The sequence below is a fragment of the Bombina bombina genome, chromosome 6, assembly GCF_027579735.1.
Source record: "Bombina bombina isolate aBomBom1 chromosome 6, aBomBom1.pri, whole genome shotgun sequence".
NCBI classification, from domain to species: domain Eukaryota; kingdom Metazoa; phylum Chordata; class Amphibia; order Anura; family Bombinatoridae; genus Bombina; species Bombina bombina.
The window spans coordinates 888,075,886-888,099,549 of NC_069504.1; the positions used below are offsets into that span (position 1 = coordinate 888,075,886).

Sequence of the window (23,664 nt, forward strand, 5' to 3'; positions counted from 1 at the left end):
TTTGGCTTTTGCCATATGAAATATGCAGATTCCTCATAGACAAATTGTTGGCGTTTGCCCTTTTGTAGGGTTTGATGTTTATACTAAATCCTCCGTTTAATTCAGTTTCTCTGACTTTAAAATTGTTATTAGCAACTATTTAAGCTTCCTAGGTGTATTGCATATCAGGCAGGGGTTTTTGCCAATTTATGATTGTGAATGCAGAAATATGTAAATATCTATAAAATTGCTACGCAGATGAAGATTGACAAGCTTAACTGCAATATAAGAGGATAGATTGTAATGTTCAAATATACTGTTATCCACATATTTTTTGTATAATGCGCAATAGCATACAAGTGATGGAGTGTCGCATATGTTATTTCACCCACATGGCCAGCGGCCGAGGCCTAAATAGGGGGGATTGATCAATGTTCACATACTAACCTCCAGGTAGAAAAACAGTAGCATCTTATATTTGCAGGCGATACAGATTGCAGATCCATTAAGACAGTTTAGCAATATAACCTTACAAACATATCCAGCAGCATGTGCTATGCCCCTTGCAAACGCTCTTGCATTAGCATTTAAAGCATAAAAATGCACCTACAGGCGACCTAGTTTTAGTTTTAGTAAATAAGCTCAGTTTTGGCTTTTTCTCTTTTTCTTTCCCCCTATCCCATGTTCCCTTCCCTCACCCCTTATCCTTTCCCCTCACATATGCCCAGACAGGCTAAATAATGACATATATATGGCATATATGGTTTAAAACAGGGCCTTGCAAGATACACACAGATGTGCTGAGAGTAATATTACATGTTGAAGTTGGTATATAAGATGTATATGATGTATACTATGGGTTTTTCACAAACATTATATTGAAGCAATACATCGTCAAACTATTATGTATTACTCTCACCGTATATTCAAATTATGATGTGTATGTTCAGTTTATATCAATAAAGCTCTTTTGAAAACTAAAATAGTGGAGCGATTATGCTTTTGTATCCAGTTAAATATCAGTTACTGCACATAGTAATATTAGAAAGTACCCATACCATGCTTTATCAAGTATTAGCTTGCCTATGAACTGCTGCAGTAATAGACATTTGGGGGCCTATTTATCAAAGTTCTTGCGGACCTGATCCGACAGTGCGGATCAGGTCCGCAAGACCTCGCTGAATGCGGAGAGCAATACGCTCTCGGTATTCAGCATTGCACCAGCAGCTCACAAGAGCTCCTGGTGCAATGCCGCCCCCTGCAGACTCGCAGCCAATCAGCCGCCAGCAGGGGGGTGTCAATCAACCCGATCGGGTTGAATTCTGGCGATTCTTGTCCGCCTGCTCAGAGCAGGCGGACAGGGTTATGGAGCAGCAGTCTTTGTGACCGCTGCTTCATAACTGCTGTTTCTGGCGAGTCTGAAGACTCGCCAGAAACACGGGCCCACAAGCTCCGTTCGGAGCTTGATAAATGGGCCCCTTGTGGTGTAAAAGGAGTTAAGAAAAAAAACATAATTTATGCTTACCTGATAAATTCCTTTCTTCTGTTGTGTGATCAGTCCACGGGTCATCATTACTTCTGGGATATAACTCCTCCCCAACAGGAAATGCAAGAGGATTCACCCAGCAGAGCTGCATATAGCTCCTCCCCTCTACGTCAGTCCCAGTCATTCGACCAAGAAACAACGAGAAAGGAGTAACCAAGGGTGAAGTGGTGACTGGAGTATAATTTAAAAGATATTTACCTGCCTTAAAACAGGGCGGGCCGTGGACTGATCACACAACAGAAGAAAGGAATTTATCAGGTAAGCATAAATTATGTTTTCTTCTGTTATGTGTGATCAGTCCACGGGTCATCATTACTTCTGGGATACCAATACCAAAGCAAAAGTACACGGATGACGGGAGGGATAGGCAGGCTCATTATACAGAAGGAACCACTGCCTGAAGAACCTTTCTCCCAAAAATAGCCTCCGAAGAAGCAAAAGTGTCAAATTTGTAAAATTTGGAAAAAGTATGAAGCGAAGACCAAGTTGCAGCCTTGCAAATCTGTTCAACAGAGGCCTCATTCTTAAAGGCCCAAGTGGAAGCCACAGCTCTAGTGGAGTGAGCTGTAATTCTTTCAGGAGGCTGCTGTCCAGCAGTCTCATAGGCTAAACGTATTATGCTACGAAGCCAAAAAGAGAGAGAGGTAGCAGAAGCTTTTTGACCTCTCCTCTGTCCAGAGTAAACGACAAACAAGGAAGAAGTTTGGCGAAAATCTTTAGTTGCCTGCAAGTAGAACTTGAGGGCACGAACTACATCCAGATTGTGTAAAAGACGTTCCTTCTTTGAAGAAGGATTTGGACACAAGGATGGGACAACAATCTCTTGATTGATGTTCCTGTTAGTGACTACCTTAGGTAAGAACCCAGGTTTAGTACGCAGAACTACCTTGTCTGAGTGAAAAATCAGATAAGGGGAATCACAATGTAAGGCTGATAACTCAGAGACTCTTCGAGCCGAGGAAATAGCCATTAAAAACAGAACTTTCCAAGATAACATTTTTATATCAATGGAATGAAGGGGTTCAAACGGAACACCCTGTAAAACGTTAAGAACTAAGTTTAAACTCCATGGTGGAGCAACAGCTTTAAACACAGGCTTGATCCTAGCTAAAGCCTGACAAAAGGACTGGACGTCTGGATTTTCTGACAGACGTCTGTGTAACAAGATGGACAGAGCTGAAATCTGTCCCTTTAATGAACTAGCTGATAAACCCTTTTCTAAACCTTCTTGTAGAAAAGACAATATCCTAGCGATCCTAACCTTACTCCAGGAGTAACCTTTGGATTCGCACCAGTATAGGTATTTCCGCCATATTTTATGGTAAATCCTTCTGGTAACAGGCTTCCTAGCCTGAATCAGGGTATCAATAACCGACTCAGAAAAACCACGTTTTGATAAAATCAAGCGTTCAATTTCCAAGCAGTCAGCTTCAGAGAAGTTAGATTTTGATGTTTGAATGGACCCTGTATCAGAAGGTCCTGTCTCAGAGGTAGAGACCAAGGCGGACAGGATGACATGTCCACTAGATCTGCATACCAAGTCCTGCGTGGCCAAGCAGGTGCTATTAGAATTACTGATGCTCTCTCCTGTTTGATTTTGGCAATCAATCGAGGAAGCAGCGGGAAGGGTGGAAACACATAAGCCATCCTGAAGTTCCAAGGTGCTGTCAAAGCATCTATCAGAACTGCTCCCGGATCCCTGGATCTGGACCCGTAGCGAGGAAGTTTGGCGTTCTGGCGAGACGCCATGAGATCTATCTCTGGTTTGCCCCAACGTCGAAGTATTTGGGCAAAGACCTCCGGATGAAGTTCCCACTCCCCCGGATGAAGAGTCTGGCGACTCAAGAAATCCGCCTCCCAGTTCTCCACTCCCGGGATGTGGATTGCTGACAGGTGGCAAGAGTGAGACTCTGCCCAGCGAATTATCTTTGATACTTCCATCATTGCTAGGGAGCTTCTTGTCCCTCCCTGATGGTTGATGTAAGCTACAGTCGTGATGTTGTCCGACTGAAACCTGATGAACCCCCGAGTTATTAACTGGGGCCAAGCCAGAAGGGCATTGAGAACTGCTCTCAATTCCAGAATGTTTATTGGAAGGAGACTCTCCTCCTGATTCCATAGTCCCTGAGCCTTCAGAGAATTCCAGACAGCGCCCCAACCTAGTAGGCTGGCGTCTGTTGTTACAATTGTCCAGTCTGGCCTGCTGAATGGCATTCCCCTGGACAGGTGTGGCCGATGAAGCCACCATAGAAGAGAATTTCTGGTCTCTTGATTCAGATTCAGAGTAGGGGACAAATCTGAGTAATCCCCATTCCACTGACTTAGCATGCATAGTTGCAGCGGTCTGAGGTGTAGGCGTGCAAAAGGTACTATGTCCATTGCCGCTACCATTAAGCCGATCACCTCCATGCATTGAGCTACTGACGGGTGTTGAATGGAATGAAGGACGCGGCATGCATTTTGAAGTTTTGTTAACCTGTCTTCTGTCAGGTAAATCTTCATTTCTACAGAATCTATAAGAGTCCCCAAGAATGGAACTCTTGTGAGAGGAAAGAGAGAACTCTTCTTTTCGTTCACTTTCCATCCATGCGACCTTAGAAATGCCAGAACTAACTCTGTATGAGACTTGGCAGTTTGAAAGCTTGAAGCTTGTATTAGAATGTCGTCTAGGTACGGAGCTACCGAAATCCCTCGCGGTCTTAGTACCGCTAGAAGGGCACCCAGAACCTTTGTGAAGATTCTTGGAGCCGTAGCCAATCCGAATGGAAGAGCTACAAACTGGTAGTGCCTGTCTAAGAAGGCAAACCTTAGATACCGGTGATGATCTTTGTGGATCGGTATGTGAAGGTAAGCATCCTTTAAATCCACTGTGGTCATGTACTGACCCTCTTGGATCATGGGTAAAATAGTCCGAATAGTTTCCATTTTGAACGATGGAACTCTTAGTAATTTGTTTAGAGTCTTTAAATCTAAGATTGGCCTGAAAGTTCCCTCTTTTTTGGGAACCACAAACAAGTTTGAGTAGAACCCTTGTCCTTGTTCCGACCACGGAACCGGATGGATCACTCCCATTGTTAACAGATCTTGTACGCAGCGTAGAAACGCTTCTTTCTTTATCTGGTTTGTTGACAACCTTGACAGATGAAATCTCCCTCTTGGGGGAGATAATTTGAAGTCTAGAAGGTATCCCTGAGATATGATCTCTAGTGCCCAGGGATCCTGAACATCTCTTGCCCAGGCCTGGGCGAAGAGAGAGAGTCTGCCCCCTACTAGATCCGGTCCCGGATCGGGGGCTCTCGGTTCATGCTGTCTTTGGGGCAGCAGCAGGTTTCCTGGCCTGCTTGCTTTTGTTCCAGGACTGGTTAGGCTTCCAGCCTTGCCTGTAACGAGCAACAGCTCCTTCCTGTTTTGGTGCAGTGGAGGTTGATGCTGCTCCTGTTTTGAAATTCCGAAAGGGACGAAAATTAGACTGTCTAGCCTTAGCTTTGGCCTTGTCTTGAGGTAGGGCGTGGCCCTTACCTCCCGTAATGTCAGCGATAATTTCTTTCAAACCGGGCCCGAATAAGGACTGCCCCTTGAAAGGTATATTAAGTAATTTGGACTTAGAAGTAACATCAGCTGACCAGGATTTTAGCCACAGTGCCCTGCGTGCCTGTATGGCGAATCCTGAGTTCTTAGCCGTAAGTTTGGTTAAATGTACTACGGCCTCCGAAATGAAAGAATTAGCTAGTTTAAGGACTCTAAGCCTGTCCGTAATGTCGTCTAGCGTAGAGGAACTAAGGTTCTCTTCAAGCGACTCAATCCAAAATGCTGCCGCAGCCGTAATCGGCGCGATACATGCAAGGGGTTGTAATATAAAACCTTGTTGAACAAACATTTTCTTAAGGTAACCCTCTAATTTTTTATCCATTGGATCTGAGAAAGCACAGCTATCCTCCACCGGGATAGTGGTACGCTTAGCTAAAGTAGAAACTGCTCCCTCCACCTTGGGGACCGTTTGCCCTAAGTCCCGAGTGGTGGCGTCTATTGGAAACATCTTTCTAAATATTGGAGGGGGTGAGAACGGCACACCGGGTCTATCCCACTCCTTAGTAACAATTTCAGTTAGTCTCTTAGGTATAGGAAAAACGTCAGTACTCGCCGGTACCGCAAAGTATTTATCCAACCTACACAGTTTCTCTGGTATTGCAACAGTGTTACAATCGTTGAGAGCTGCTAAGACCTCCCCTAGTAGTACACGGAGGTTCTCCAATTTAAATTTAAAATTTGAAATATCTGAGTCCAATCTGTTTGGATCAGAACCGTCACCCACAGAATGAAGCTCTCCGTCCTCATGCTCTGCGAGCTGTGACGCAGTATCAGACATGGCCCTAGCATTGTCAGCGCACTCTGTTCTCACCCCAGAGTGATCACGCTTGCCTCTTAGTTCAGGTAATTTAGACAAAACTTCAGTCATAACAGTAGCCATATCTTGTAATGTTATCTGTAATGGCCGCCCAGATGTACTAGGCGCCAAAATATCACGCACCTCCCGGGCGGGAGATGCAGGTACTGTCGCGTGAGGCGAGTTAGTCGGCATAACTCTCCCCTCGCTGTTTGGTGAAATTTGTTCACATTGTACAGATTGACTTTTATTTAAAGTAGCATCAATACAGTTAGTACATAAATTTCTATTGGGCTCCACCTTGGCATTGGAACAAATGACACAGATATCTTCCTCTGAGTCAGACATGTTTAACACACTAGCAAAAAACTTACAACTTGGTTATAATCTTTTTTAGCAAAAAACGTACTGTGCCTCAAAGAGGTACTAACGATTAAATGACAGTTGAAATAATGAACTGAAAAACAGTTATTGCATCAAATTTTAAAACAACACAACTTTTAGCAAAGGTTTGTTCCCATTAGTAAAAAACAACACTAATTAAATTTGTACATAAGAAAACAAAACAACGTTTTTTTTATACACAGTCACTATAAGAATTCTCACAGCTCTGCTGAGAGAATTTACCTCCCTTCAAAGAAGTTTGAAGACCCCTGAGATCTGTCAGAAATGAACCGGATCATGCAGGACATATAAAAGTAGCTGACTGGAATTTTTTGATGCGTAGCAAAGAGCGCCAAAAACGGCCCCTCCCTCTCCCACACAGCAGTGAAGAGAAACGAAACTGTCACAATTAAAGCAAAAAACTGCCAAGTGGAAAATAATGCCCAAACATTTATTCACACAGTACCTCAGCAATGTAAACGATTCTACATTCCAGCAAAAACGTTTAACATGAGAATAGTTATTAAAAGGATTAGTGACCTTAACACAGTAGTTCCGGTGAAATACCATCCCCAGAATACTGAAGTGTATACATACATGTCATTTTAACGGTATGGCAGGCTTTTCTCATCAATTCCATTCAGAAAATAAAAACTGCCACATACCTCAATGCAGATTCATCTGCCCGCTGTCCCCTGATCTGAAGCCTTTACCTCCCTCAGATGGTCGAGAACAGCAATATGATCTTAACGACTCCGGTTAAAATCATAGTAAAAAATCTCTGTCAGATTCTTCCTCAAACTCTGCCAGAGAAGTAATAACACGCTCCGGTGCTATTTTAAAATAACAAACTTTTGATTGAAGTCATAAAAACTAAGTATAATCACCATAGTCCTCTCACACATCCTATCTAGTCGTTGGGTGCAAGAGAATGACTGGGACTGACGTAGAGGGGAGGAGCTATATGCAGCTCTGCTGGGTGAATCCTCTTGCATTTCCTGTTGGGGAGGAGTTATATCCCAGAAGTAATGATGACCCGTGGACTGATCACACATAACAGAAGAAAACATAACTATCCAAAATATAGAAAATGCTATATATTGGATCATATCCAAGACAGATGAAATCCCCTGAACTCTTGGATTCATTTTCTACAGATCTCATCTTTCTTAGTAAATTTCAGACGTGAGATAAATAATTAGGGAAGGATTTTTGGAAAATTTTGTCCAGGATATGAGCCAAGATATAGACATTTCTGTATTTTGAATTTAATGTCTAGCTATCTAAGCTCATTCAGCCAATACTCACCAGGTGAGTAAAAAGCAATGCAAAACGTAAGTTGTGAAAAAAGGCACAAAAGAAGAATTTACTGCAAACATTAGAAATATTTATTTGGATTAGAACAGAGTGCAATATTTTTCTTTCAAGCTTTACTGATGCCGATTGTTGGATAGCAAACTTTTAGTAAAAAAAGAAATGTGTTGCTTCCTAACAAAAGCACAGAAGATGATAATTGTGACTTTATTGCCAAAGAGGTTTAGACTTCCCTAGCAGAAGTAGCCCTTCTGAAGTTGGTAATGCATTGTACTATGCTGAAATGATAGTCTTTGTTAGAGACACTAAAAATATCATTTGTTTTCCTCCAATCTTGTGCTCATAATAGAGTAGATACAGTATATTGCCATATACAGTCTAGGAAATGGTTTACCATTCATTGTTTTACTTGCCTGGGCAGTAGAAAGGTAAGAGTATATTTAGAAGCATGGGAGTCTGAAACAACCTTGTATAACATTTCAGGGACTGTTCATAATGTTTTGTCCTTATGGAGTACATATATGGCTCTTCCACAGAAAGTTCTGAGACTCTCCAGGATTATTTTTTAGTGTTAGAAATATAAGAGACTTTCCTTTTAGGTTCAAACGGTGTCTCTAGAAGGGCATTAGGTACCAGCGGTATAGTTAATGTCTTCAAATGACAGATATGAACCAGTAAACTATGACTTGTTCCTGTTGGAACTTAAAACTTGCTTATAGCCAAGTGCATCTAAGAACTAAAGGTTGACATCAGATATGGGGGCTTTGTGCTGAATCGGTGAAGTAGAAAAGACATCCCAGGATCTATAATAACCTGTAGTAGTAGACTTCTTGCCTGGTGTAAATTACTAAAGCTGGAATTACGTAGCTGCTGCCTGCAACATTGAACACCACTAAGCTGCGATCACCAACATTTGAGGATTTGAATTAAATATTGGTGTTTGATGAAGAACTCTCAGATATACCAGAACCATCCAAGGTTCTTCTTGTTCAGTTGTCTGAAGCTGGATAACTTAATTGTTTTGATAACTTATAGAAAATCTGTTTTTATTTCTTCAGATAAATTGAGACTGTGCATAGGTATTTCAGATCTGCTAGATGATCTGCTGTTAAATTCTCCATGTGTTTCTGGGGTCAGAAGAACAAAGCACTGACCACTTCAAGCACTGTTTGACATATTGTTTTCTATTGGAAGCGTATGTAACACACTGCCAAGCTGTTGTCTGTAAGATTCCTCAAAATGTTGCAATGCCTGAATTATTGTTTTGATTTCTAGGATGTTTGAGGGCAGAAAAACACTCATGTACCAGATTTTCCTGTGAATACTGGTCCTTTATAAGTTGCTGCGCAGCTCAATTAGCTGAAACTGTTTTATCTGCATTTAGATCTATTTTTTTATGCATAGAATACAAGGCTCATATATTGTCCTTTTTTTGTTTCAAATTATGCATTTTAAAGGGATATAAAACCCACAATTTTCTTCCATGATGCAGATAAAAACATGCAATTTTAAACAACTTTCTAATGTACTTCTATTATCAAATTTTATTTGTTCACCATGTCAGCAGTTTTGCAAGAATGCTATGTTTTCCAGAGCAGTAGATGGTAGCACAATTTCCTGTAATGTAGTGTTCCAGATACCTACCAAGGAATATGTTTAACACGGAACACCATGTGACCTAACCACATTTGATTACAGAAGTAAATTGGAGACTTTTTTAAAATTGTATGCTCTGTTTATATCACAAAAGAAATATATTTTGGGTTCATATCCTTTTAACGCTATTTTACTAATTAGTACATTATATATTATCATTATTATTATGGATGTCTCTGGTTAATTATTCAAATTTTGAAAAGACTCTAAATCAAATAAAAGTAAATAATTAAAACAAACTTGTTCCTGGCGCAAAAGTCAAAACATTTTCACCATCACTTTCTAGTAGGTACATTGTCAGGTGCTTCTAAGATAATTCTTAGGGTCCAAAATGGTCAATCATCCATAAAACCCATCTTAAAATACTGTTTGTTCTTTTTAAATAAGAATGGGGAGTATATTTGTAGAGTGGGGAATCTAACATATTATGTATAATTTGAATCAATATAATAGAAGGAAGGCCTTCCGTTATGATTGCTTTGTTATGTTAAATATAAGCTAGGATTTCTGCCAACCTTCTGTTACATATGTCAGGGCACTTGCAAAACTAGAACTTACCCAAACATTGCACACTTTTTTAGGACTGTTATGGGTTGGGAGCTTTGTCTCACTGTCCCTTATTCCAATTTCATAAACTAAAACCATGGACATTCTAAACCAGACATCCTCAAACTTGGCCCTCCAGAGGTTTTGGAACTACATTTCCCATGATGCTCAGCTAGCATATCAGCTGGCTGAGCTTCATGGGAAATGTAGTTCCAAAACCTCTGGAGGGCCAAGTTTGAGGATGTCTGGTCTAAACCCACCTTGATTATGCCCCTGAAATAACAACCTAAAAAATCTTACTGACCTACTTAATCATGACAAAGACACTGACTGACCTACTAAACTAAACTGTTTATTCTGACCAGCCAACTCGGTCAATATGCCACCAAGTTATGCCCCAGCTCAATCTGACTCTGGATAAAGAAATAGGGATAGATCACCCTGTAGAGATGCGCTAAGGAAAGTCCAGGAACAATCAAGTCAGAGGCAGCTCTCCCCAGGTAGATGAATCAGAAGACGATCCTGTAGAAAGGAATAGGAAGGCGCCACATAGGGTAATATTGTCAGACCATAAAGCCCAAACAGTAAGACAAGTGGAGACTTACAAACAAAGAGGCATATATATATATATATAATATATATTTTAATAAATTGCAACATACTCTTTTTATCCCTGCTGTGGTGTTTGGACTTTATTTCACCCATCACTATATTTTCTACTCGCCGGAGGTAGCGAGTGGTTTGTTCGTGACGTCATCCTTCCATCTCAACACACCCCCCTCACCGGCACTGACGATTGGAGCCTTGCCTTGGAGGTGTTGGTTCCTGTGTGCTTTGGATTGGCCGTACATCCCCTCGTGACTGGTTAGCGTTCACCAGCTGTTCTGTCTGTCGGGCGACGATAAGGTCCCGGCCTGCGATATTTGGCATCTCTGAAGTGCCTCTTTGTTTGTAAGTCTCCACTTGTCTTACTGTTTGGGCTTTATGGTCTGACAATATTACCCTATGTGGGGCCTTCCTATTCCTTTCTACAGGATCGTCTTCTCAATCTGACTCTCCAGCGTCTTTGTCGGGGGAAATGTAATTCTGAATTTTGAGAGCTATGTTTCTGCTATGTCTCTTTAATAAAAGTATTTTGCTTGCAGGATATGTTCAGGAAATGAAGTTGGACACACTACTGAGGATCAAACAGTACTACTTGATCTTATCGACATAAATCCCAAGCATCACTGTCACCCTTTCTTAACTTGTCTACAACATCTTGATGTGCAATGGTAGCCTACTGTTGTATTAATGGGTAGGCCACCCTGCATCATAGAAATGATCAGTAGGACCCTTACAAAACACTTCAATAAAACTATCTTTTGTCTGTTTCTACACGCTTCTGACCCAGTAGGGAACTTGGTTATTGTGACCTGATATTTGGAAATCTGATAAATGGCACCTGTCCTGTCCTGCTCCTCACTATCTTAGATCAGAGTTAACAGTGTTATCAGTGCATCTGCCAGCTCAACAGGACTCCTCAAACCTTCAGCTAATGTTACTAAGAAAACAGTGAAGCCCTGCAGCTCCCAGCTCAAAAATGGTGTCAGCTGAGAAATTACTTTATTCACACCATGGATTGATTCCCTGGTTCAGAGATCTGAAGCCTGGCTTTATTATACAGGCCTCCCACAGCTACAGTCTGTTAATCTCCATGGTCTGTTCTACCAACATACCTCTGAGACTCATTTTTTTGCTCAAACCTTTTAATACTAAGGGCAAGTCTTTATTATTTGTACTTTTTATTAATTAAAAAACCTTGTTTTTTTTCTTACTGTTTAATATTATTTAAAATCTCATCTTTATAACTAAAGGGTGTTTCTTATTTTTTTTGTACACCACATGCTAGTAAATGCTAACATATATGGCTGCATCTCCGTATCTTTATTAATTTCTGCTTGACTATAATATTGTATCATTGCATTAATGCATTATAGGACTTATTTTATCCCAGGACATACTTGAAAACGATAGATATCTCAATGTATCCTTCCTGGAAAAATATTTTATAAATAAATAAATAAAATAAAATGTATGCATTTTTTTCTATTTTTGGCCAACAATAATTTTCATATAGCGGCATAATAAACAGCTTCACAATATTAATTTGAAGATGATTTCCTGATTTCCTCATTACAGCTATGGCATTATTAAATATGTCATTTATATTTTTCTTTTTTTTAACACACACAAACATCAGGGGCACAAGAATACTAATGTTTCTCACTGCGAAAATCTAGTTTTTGCAATGTCTTACGTAATACATTCCTCCTATGCCAATAACTTTAGTAATACTAATAATATGTATGTAGAATACCAAAATATATAAACATTTCACAAATTACTAGAAAGATAAAATGTAAAGGGCTGTTACTCCAAAACAGGCTAAATTTAAATTATTCGGGAAAAGCTAAAATTATCTCACACCATTAATATAATCTTGGTCAAATCTATATATTTTCTGTTCCCTACATAGCAATATCAGAAATGCCAGAAAGGTTAACGTACAATATGCAGCTCATAATCATAAAAAACACACACACAAATTTGACATAGTCACTAAAGGACATCAAGCAACTAATTGAAAAAGAGTATTAAAAAATATATTTAAATTACCCCCTGGCTATATCTGTATCATTTTTTTTATCTATAACTCTACCCAACAGTGGGCCAGATTACAAGTGGTACGCTAAAACATTTTTTAGCTTGAGAACTAACTGCACTCAAAGTAAAAAATTAGCACGGCCTGATTAGCGAGCGTATTACAAATTGAAAGCAAAAGTTAGCAAAAGACTCAGGCACGCTAACTGCAGGATTCAGATATTGCGACCTTGCTAACTCCTCTCATTTTCGGCTTTCACTCAAGCGCAACCTATAACTTTCAACTTGTAATATGAGTGCTATTTATCATGATCACCATTGAAAACATAAGTTAGAGCGATGTTGGCTACGCTAACTCTTCTCTGGTAAATGTGATTTACCATGCACCTGTAATATCAAATTGCGTGTTAAAGGGATATTAAACACTAAATAAATGCTAGATAGAATGATGCATTCAAAGAAAAGATTAGTCTGAAGATAATATGTAGATGCATTTTTTAAAGTTCCATTAGCTGTTTAAATATTGATAAAATAAGTGTAAAGTTTTAGTGTCTATAAAACAATGGAAGCTGCCATGTTGTAACTTAGGTTACGTTCTCTGCTGTGGCCAATTAGAGACAGTTATAAATAGGTCACTAGAGTGTGCAGCCAATGGTTGTGAGGAATATAACAGTGTTCTGCACTTCCATTTCTAACAGGAACACAAATGCTTACAATTTCAGAATAGAATGAAAAGGGGACAAAAGAAAACAGAATTTATGCTTACCTGATAAATTACTTTCTCCAACGGTGTGTCCGGTCCACGGCGTCATCCTTACTTGTGGGATATTCTCTTCCCCAACAGGAAATGGCAAAGAGCCCAGCAAAGCTGGTCACATGATCCCTCCTAGGCTCCGCCTACCCCAGTCATTCGACCGACGTAAAGGAGGAATATGCATAGGAGAAATCATATGATACCGTGGTGACTGTAGTTAGAGAAAATAATTCATCAGACCTGATTAAAAAAACCAGGGCGGGCCGTGGACCGGACACACCGTTGGAGAAAGTAATTTATCAGGTAAGCATAAATTCTGTTTTCTCCAACATAGGTGTGTCCGGTCCACGGCGTCATCCTTACTTGTGGGAACCAATACCAAAGCTTTAGGACACGGATGATGGGAGGGAGCAAATCAGGTCACCTAGATGGAAGGCACCACGGCTTGCAAAACCTTTCTCCCAAAAATAGCCTCAGAAGAAGCAAAAGTATCAAATTTGTAAAATTTGGTAAAAGTGTGCAGTGAAGACCAAGTCGCTGCCTTACATATCTGATCAACAGAAGCCTCGTTCTTGAAGGCCCATGTGGAAGCCACAGCCCTATTGGAGTGAGCTGTGATTCTTTCAGGAGGCTGCCGTCCGGCAGTCTCATAAGCCAATCGGATGATGCTTTTAAGCCAAAAAGAGAGAGAGGTAGAAGTTGCTTTTTGACCTCTCCTTTTACCAGAATAAACAACAAACAAAGAAGATGTTTGTCTGAAATCCTTTGTAGCCTCTAAATAGAATTTTAGGGCACGAACTACATCCAAATTGTGTAACAAACGTTCCTTCTTTGAAACTGGATTCGGACACAAAGAAGGCACAACTATCTCCTGGTTAATGTTTTTGTTAGAAACAACTTTCGGAAGAAAACCAGGTTTAGTACGCAAAACCACCTTATCTGCATGGAACACCAGATAAGGAGGAGAACACTGCAGAGCAGATAACTCTGAAACTCTTCTAGCAGAAGAAATTGCAACCAAAAACAAAACTTTCCAAGATAGTAACTTAATATCTACGGAATGTAAGGGTTCAAACGGAACCCCTTGAAGAACTGAAAGAACTAAATTGAGACTCCAAGGAGGAGTCAAAGGTTTGTAAACAGGCTTGATTCTAACCAGAGCCTGAACAAAAGCTTGAACATCTGGCACAGCCGCCAGTTTTTTGTGAAGTAAAACAGATAAAGCAGAAATCTGTCCCTTCAAAGAACTTGCAGATAATCCTTTCTCCAAACCCTCCTGTAGAAAGGATAGATTCTTAGGAATTTTTATCTTGTTCCATGGGAATCCTTTAGATTCACACCAACAAATATATTTTTTCCATATTTTATGGTAAATTTTCCTAGTTACAGGCTTTCTAGCCTGAACAAGAGTATCAATGACAGAATCTGAAAACCCACGCTTTGATAAAATCAAGCGTTCAATCTCCAAGCAGTCAGTTGGAGTGAAGCCAGATTCGGATGTTCGAATGGACCTTGAACAAGAAGGTCCTGTCTCAAAGGTAGCTTCCATGGTGGAGCCGATGACATATTCACCAGGTCTGCATACCAAGTTCTGCGTGGCCACGCAGGAGCTATCAAGATCACCGAAGCCCTCTCCTGATTGATCCTGGCTACCAGCCTGGGAATGAGAGGGAACGGTGGGAATACATAGCTATGGAAGGAAGAAGAACAGAATGAAGTACTTGACAAGAGCTTAGAAGTTTTGATTTTCTGGCCTCTGTCAGAAAAATCTTCATTTCTAAGGAGTCTATTATTGTTCCCAAGAAGGGAACTCTTGTTGACGGGGACAGAGAACTTTATTCTATGTTCACTTTCCACCCGTGAGATCTGAGAAAGGCTAGGACAATGTCCGTATGAGCCTTTGCTTTTGACAGAGACGACGCTTGAATCAGTATGTCGTCCAAGTAAGGTACTACTGCAATGCCCCTTGGTCTTAGCACCCAAAAAACTCTTAGCCATCTCCGTGGAGATGTTGCCTGTGCAACGGCAAAGAGAATGACTGGGGTAGGCGGAGCCTAGGAGGGATCATGTGACCAGCTTTGCTGGGCTCTTTGCCATTTCCTGTTGGGGAAGAGAATATCCCACAAGTAAGGATGACGCCGTGGACCGGACACACCTATGTTGGAGAAATAATGAAAGTATATTGCAGACTTTTTTTTATACATACAATTTATCATTTTATATTACCATCTCAAAGTGTTTAGTGTCCCTTTAATGTTAGCAGGGTCCAGTGATATTGCTTATCGCGATTTGTGCAATCATTAGTGTGCCATTGAAGCAGGTCTAAGTAAACAGGTTGGTATCATTTGTGTATCCCGGTATACAGGTATAGGTTACCAACAGGTTATGTGGAAAATCACGTTGTTTTTTATGTAAACAAGGGAAAATCCAATTTCAGATTATAGAGAGATTTTTTTTAAATGCTTTACTATCAGTGAGCACCAGTTGATGTTGGTGCACCAAGTGTTATATGTGTGATGTGAGGTAAAGTTACTGTTTTGTATATGTAATATCTATGGTCAACAGTATTCGAAGCCTATTTATCAAAGGTCTGTCGGACCTGATCCGTCCGACAGACCTCGCTGAATGCGGAGAGCAATACGATCTCCGTATTCAGCATTGCACCAGCAGGGGGTGACAATCAACCCGATCATACTCGATCGGGTTGAATTGTGGCGATCTCTGTCCGCCTCATCAGAGCAAGCGGACAGGGCTATGGAGCAGCGGTCTTTAGACCACTGCTCCATAATTTGTGTTTCTGGCGAGTCTGAAGACTCGCCAAAAACACGGGCCCTCAAGCTCCATTCAGAGCTTGATAGATAGGCCCCTTAGTGTTAAATACACTAAGCATTCAACCACGTATAAGCAAGAGCTATACTGAAAGGAAGCGTTAACACAGCAGACATAAAAAACGCAAACAATTTGTTGGAACGATTGACAAAACATAAGTTTTCCTACATATGTGATATATGTTAAAGGGATATTAAACCCAAATGGTTTCTTTCATGAATCAGAGCATGCAATTTTAACAACTTTCTAATTTGCTTCTATTATCAAGTTTGCTTTATTCTTTTGGTATCTTTTGCTGAAAAGCAGTGGCATAAACTCAGGATCGTGCAGGTGTCTAGAGCACTATATGGCAACAGGTTTGCAAGAATGTTACCCATTTGCAAGAGCTCTAGATGGGGCACTATTTCCTGCCACCTAGGTATCTTTTTAACAATGAATACAATGGGAACAAAGCAAATTTGATAATAGAAATAAATTGGAAACTTTTTTTTAAATTGTATGCTCTGTCTGAATCATATTACTCTGCTTTCAGCGTATAGTATCTTATAAGCGTTTGTATTTCCAACTTAAATGTTATTTAACAATGTTTTTACTGCGCATTTTAATTTCAATATTTCATTTATTACTTTTAAACAATTTGTAAATTATGATTTATTTTGTGAGCCCTATTGTAATGCATAAATCTATTTTACATGTTTAAAGGGACAGTCTACCATAGAATTGTTATTGTTTTAAAAGATAGATAATCCCTTTATTACCCATTCCCCAGTTTTGCATAACCAACACAGTTATATTAATACACTTTTTACCTCTGTGATTACCTTGTATCTAAGCCTCTGCAAACTGCCCCTTATTTCGGTTCTTTTGACAGACTTGCATTTTAGCCAATCAGTGCGGGCTCCTAGGAACTCCATGTGCATGAGCACAGTGTTATCTATATGAAATCATGAACACCCTCTAGTGGTGAAAAACTGTTAAAATGCCCTGAGCTAAGAGGCTGCCTTCAAGGGCTTAGAAATTAGCATATGAACCTCCTAGATTTAGCTATCAACTAAGAATACCAAGAGAACAAAGCAAAATTGGTGATAGAAGTAAATTGGAAAATTGTTTAAAATTGCATGCCCTATCTGAATCATGAAAGTTTATTTTGGACTAGACTGTACCTTTAAATGCCGGGAACACCCCTTTTTGAGATATACCATTTTCAAGGTAAAAACTGACTTTAGAGAATTCCAACAGGGTCTTCAAAGTAGATTAGAATCTAACAAACCCAGACACCTTTAAATAGTTATGATATAGGCTTAAAGGGACAGTCTAGTCAAAATTAAACTTTCATGATTCAGATGGGACATGCATTTTAAACAACTTTCCAATTTACTTAAATCATCAAATTTGTTTTATTCTCTTGGTATTCTTTGTTAAAAGCTAAACCTAAGTAGGCTCATATGCGAATTTCTAAATGCTTGAAGGCTGCCTCTTATCTCAGTGCATTTTTACAGCTAGACAGTGCTAGTTCATGTGTACCATGTAGAGAACACTGTGCTCACTCCTGTGGAGTTAACTAGGCGTCAGCACTGATTGGCTAACATGCAAGTTTGTCAAAAGATCTGAAATAAGGGGGCAGTCTGCAGAAGCTTAGATACAAGGTAATAACAGAGGTAAACAGTGTATTTATATAACTGTGATGGTTATGTCAAACTGGGGAATGGGTAATAAAGGGATTCTCTACATTTGTAAACAATAACAATTCTGGAGTAGACTGTCCCTTTAAGCACAAAGAAAAAAAAAAGAAAATGTACACATTTCATATCCCTTGTTTCTGAGATAAAGAAGTAACCGATAACTACCTTAGCCTCCCATCTTGAGCGGCTGCTCCTCCTGGGATGATCTTGGTGATGAAAATACTGGGGTCATCTCCTACATGAGGATTATCTGTGCCACCGGCAATACTAAAACCCAGACCTGAGTTTCCCTGAATAGGAAATAGACAAAAAAAAAATCAAATGAATTAAAGCAAAAGCAGATGAATAAGCGAGAATGAGTAACTATAGAGAGAGATTTTACATTTTATTTATACTGTTAATCGCTGGCATGGATGATATATGGTGGTGTATCACAAAATAAAGCTATAAATATTTTCTGTTAAAAAGAAACTAGCTTGGAGGGAAAAGAATAGTGGTAATACAAGAGAAATTGTTAAGCAGCTAAGCACATTTTATTTGCTGGTATTTTTAAACCTATTACCATTTTATTTATTTATATTTCTGTTCAAAATACTCTTGTTGGATCTCTTTCAGCCAATGAGCATGAATACTATGGTACGTAACATGCATGTTTTATTTATTTGTAATATAGCTAACTTCAATATCTTTAATGTTTAATTATTGTTTTCTTAATTAAGAATGTCTGTCATTGTTTTTGTGGCCCCAGAATAAAACTAAATATGTGAGCTTTGGGGACTTCTAGTAAGTTGGCAAACAAGGTGGCCACAACTCAAAAAAAACCTCCAGGTGGCCGCAACTCAAAAAAAAACCTCCAGAGGGGGAAAGAGAGGGTACCCTGCAATCTTAGTTAAATCTGGCACTGTGCCACTAGACATTTATTTATTTAATTATTTAGGACATTATATTATTATTTGTATGTATTATTTATAGCCATACAATTATATGCTTCCCTTAAGGCTTCTAAAATATTGATCTGCCGTCCCCCATGATGTTGGTCATTGCTTATTTAGAGCATTGAATGGTGTTGTAAAATAAATAGCTTTAATAACGCTGTAAAGGCTCTCTTTGTAAATAGTTGTCTTTCTATGACACCACATGTTATATAGCCAGGCTATTTTGTAATGTGCAGAAGTCGGTTAAGCTTATCCTGTAGCAGGAGTCATGTTTTCTACACAAAATAACATATATAAGAGCAGGGAACGCCCACAGTTCTGCAATCACTTAGCGCTACTTGCACATAGCGTTTGAATGTCTTCTATCCAAAGACAAATGCTCTCTCAGTTTGTGTTCAGCAGTTTACTTTATTTAACAGGACTTCTAGTTATTCAACTGTCATGTTTACTTGTTTAGTTTACCACAGATTAGCTACTGCACTCTTAAAGGGACATTATACACTTTCTCTTTGCATAAATGTTTTGCAGATGATCTATTTATATAGCCCATACAGGGGTTTTTTAAATGTATACTTTTGCTTATTTTTAAATAACATTTGATTTTCAGACTCCTAATCAAGTCCCAAAGTTTTAGGAGAATACCGACAGATACCTACTTCAGATACTTGCTCCTGTTTGTATAAAGGGAGTGTCTTATTTCCCACTTGCAGTGGGCTTTCCGGCTACCTTTGCAACAGAGTTAAACTGGGAGCTTCTAAGTAAGTTTTTAAACAGTTTTATACTGGATTTTTAGATCAGCATCTGTGCATCTTATTCTTTATAGTAGTGTCTATTACATGCAGTTATATCAAAATTGGTGTATACTGTCCTTTTAAGCTCAATCTACAGGTTGCTTGTATAACATTCAAGATATTTGCACTCCACTGCACTAACTTATGTATGCCCTCATGGAATAGGCTAAAGTTTCAACCAATGGGATGAAGCAAAATTGGATATATATATATATATATATATATAGGCTATAAATTACCACTCGCTCACTAGCCATTGGCAAGTAGTGAAAGATAGTGAATGAATGTTAAAGGGCCATAATACCCAAATGTTTAAACACTTGAAAGTGATGCAGTATATCTGTAAAAAGCTGACTAGAAAATATCACATAAACATCTCTATGTAAAAAAGAAAGATATTTTACATCAAAAGTTTCTCAGTAGCCACATCCCATTGTAAAGGACTTCTAAGCAGCATATCAGTATCTCTGTCCCGGGACAGCCGAAGGGATGAGCCTTGTGCACTCATGTTATTTCCCTATTCAGTGTAAGGAAGTTTACAATGAAATCTCATGAGAGTTAAGTCAAATCTCATGAGATCACAGTAAAAGAGTTCATGACCTCAGCACTGCTGATGCTGATTGGCTGCTGTTCATTTCTTCATTGTTTTTTTTTTTTTATCTGCAGCTGGGAGCAGCTGAGTATAAGTTTTTACACAGAACTTACTCTGCTGAGCTGAGGAGATTGTGAGGTAAAATATCTTCCTTTTTTACATAGAGATGCTCAGGTGATATTTTCCTGACAGCTTTTTACAGTTATACTGCATCAGTTTCAAGTGATTTAGCAATTGAGTATTATGTCCCTTTAAATCAACATTCACTCACTATTGAAGGCTGGGCATGTAGGTGTAGCAATAAATTGCTGCTGTAAAGATGGAGCGTCTGCTTGAAGATGGAGCGTCGCTGTAAAGGTGGAGTGCAGTTGCGGTGAGAAGGTGCTGAGAAGAAGACACGCAGAGGAAGAGGCATTGTCAACAGCAGTTCGGCTTATGTGAGTTAAGTAGGGCCCTGATTTGGCTGAGGTCTGGGGGCAACACAAAATGAGGGGATAGGAGGCTATATGTAAATAGAGAAGGTTGATTATTGGTACTAACAACCAAAGTAGCATTTCTGAATTTAGGTGGGAGAGTTTTGGAGATGTATACATAAACACTTGAGAAAGGTAGCTTAATAGATTTTGAGGGATTTTCAGAGATTTTTGCTTTCACATATCCAAGTCAGATTGCAAAGTAGGGGAATGTGTTTTAAACATTAATTTAAAGAGATATTGTGGGAAAATAAAAAAATGGTCTCTACCCATAGAACAGTTAATATTTAGCAGATAATTCCCTTAAAGGAATAATGTATTCAGGCAAGCAGCTGAAACGTTTTTGTATTCAAAGTAACTGCAGGACCACTTTTTCCTCTACCCAATTACCACAACATATTGATTGCATATCTTTTCTAAACACAATAATGCAGTATTGACAAGTTTCTGCAGGCAAATTCGGCTATTTCAAATGTATGTCCCCTTTATCAAGCTAAACGCCACATATGGTTATTTGCCCGGTTTACTATCCATGAATTTTTTTTTTAAAAAAAGAAGCAAATTGGAGACTAAACAGATTTGTTTCATGTCCCTGCTGCCTTAGAGATTGAACCTGCCATGGTTTACACAACATTATCATGTAAGAGGGCAATAAATGCTGTCTGTACACTGCCAAACGGACAGCAAATGTATATATTTTTAATAATTTTTTAAAAGGACTTCATTTGTTATTAAAAATTACTACACAATAAGGTGTTTCACAAATCACAATGGTTAAACATATGCAAAGAGACAAATGCTAAATGATTATGGATCTTCTCCATGTTATGATTTAATAGTAATAGTTTTAATGTAATAATAATTTGTTAATGTTTTCCCATAGACAAGTTAGGACTTTATATATAATAAATGTAGGTTGTTCATTATAATGAAGGTACGTAGTACATTTGAATCTATGTGCCTACTACTGAGTGAGCTTTTATGTTTCATTGTTAAAGGGATATCACACTAACAAATCAGTAATTCAAGTGATAGTAACGTTTCTAATTTGTATAATCAGATCTGGAATGGAAACAATATTTTAAGTGGGCGGCCAGAGCGCGGGGTATTAGAATTTCATCGCTATATTAAAAAGTAAGTTACAGCGTATCTTCATTAGAATGGGTGAATAAAAGTCCATCTAAAATATTGTTTCCATTCCGGATCTGATTATAGAAATTGGAAACTTTCCCATCACTTTAAGCAATGCACAGCAAAATCAATGCTTTTAAATAATTTAACACTGTCATGTTGAAAGCACAATGTACAAGGATTTGCAAATCAATAGCAGCTCAAGTATACTCTTGGAGGAATTCATGTTCCTGGCCTCCTTTGCAGTAACTAATTAGGGAGACATTTTAATGAGTTAGTGATCAGTGCTAACCAATCACTGTGTAGAATGTTGCAGACTAATATAAATTTCCCCAAACTTAAATATGATGGAGTCACTCCAGTTTCTCTTGGAGGAAGTGTAAGAAGAACACTTTTTAGAAGTATTTTACAGCAAAATAGCTAAATAATGATAAGCCTGAGGAAACCGTGCGGTGACACAGAGAAACGCGTTGCTGTGGTTTTATTGATTTTAATAAGACTTTTTACATTTATCTGCTGCTACTTTTATTGCCCGCTCGTATCCTGCATTTGACTGTATCCTGCATCCGCCTGCACCACTAGTTTGCTGCACTTTCAGTGTAGGAAAGATCCTTGGAATCCTGCGCTGGTAGATGAGGATCGTTGCTGCTGTTGTGCTGGTGTCAGTCTGCTGGACGACTCTTTGGATCCGGCTTGCTATTTGTGCACATTTAGTGCTTCATCACATGTGAGAAGATTTGATTCTGCCTTTCGTTACCATTGGATATCATATTGGTCTGTACCATGAGGCACTCTCTATTTTTTGTATTGTAGAACCTTCTTTCCTGTCTGGCGAGACATCATAGAAGAGCTGCCTGGTATCCGACATAATTATATTGATTTGGAGATCCTTGTTTGACTTCCAGAGGATTATCTGGTACCCCTGAAAAATATTTGGTACTCCTGTACTCCCTCTATACAGCACGATTGTGTGCATTTCTTTTTTACTAGTATTATTTTTGTATATTGCTTTTTATTGTTTTTTATTGTACCTATTATATGGTAGTATTATTATTTTGTTTTTGGTGATATTTACACTTTTTTATAGTACTTATTTTTCCTACTATTTTTTATTGAAGTGTTATTGCCATTTTTTAATTATTTAGATATTTATCGTCATTTTGTTATATTTACAAATTCACATATTTATATATATCTTTAGTATCTATTAGTATACTCCTTGACTTATTATCTGGTGAGGCTCCTCTTACTGATATTATCTGGGATATAGTGCCACTCTTCCTTGATATATCGGATTGTTAAATAATGAAATATATTGCAATGTTGTTTTAATTTTCCTTCATTAGTTTTACAGGAACAATAACTGTTGAATGTAATGTCCCTTTAAGAGAGATTTATCTTGCTATAATATATGTTACATACAGTTACAATTTGCATATTGTATTAAAGGAACATTATAGTCAAAACTGAAATGTACATTAGTGCCTCTCAATTTTGATTAGAAATAGTAGTTCTAGTAAAATCTGTAATAGTTTCAGTGATAGTATTTAATGTTCATGAAACATAAGGAACATTGGCTCATTTAAGTTTGTTCTACTATATCAGGATTTTTAATTCCTGTATATCAGCAAAATATACTACTACTGCACACTACAAGGTTCGTTACTTGTAGGGACACAAAAGTCAAAACGTTCATTTTGCAGATAGATGCATGCTTAAAGGAACATTAAACCCAGTTTTTTTCTTACATGATTTAGATAGAGAACACAATTTTAAACAACATTCCAATTTACTTCTATTATCTAATTTGCTTCATTATTTAGATATCCTTTATCAATGAAATTGCAATGCACATGGGTGAGCCAATAACACGAGGCATCTATGTGCAGCCACCAATCAGCAGCTACTGAGCCTATCTAGATATGATTTTCAGCATAAAATTAACAAGAGAATTAAGCAAATTAGATAATAGAAGTTAAGTAGAAAGTTGGTTAAAATCGCATGCTCTTTCTAAGCATGAAAGAA

At 38.7% G+C, this 23,664-nt stretch overlaps 1 protein-coding gene across 1 annotated transcript in view; it reads right to left on the reverse strand.

Annotated features, from left to right (window-relative positions):
- DLG4 (discs large MAGUK scaffold protein 4) overlaps nt 1–23,664 on the reverse strand; it is a 403,179-nt gene that overhangs the window by 66,751 nt on the left and 312,764 nt on the right. Inside the window, exon 5 of the mRNA XM_053718431.1 lies at nt 17,883–18,007. Coding sequence (XP_053574406.1) covers nt 17,883–18,007 — 125 coding nt within the window. The remainder of the gene's footprint in view (nt 1–17,882; nt 18,008–23,664) is intronic.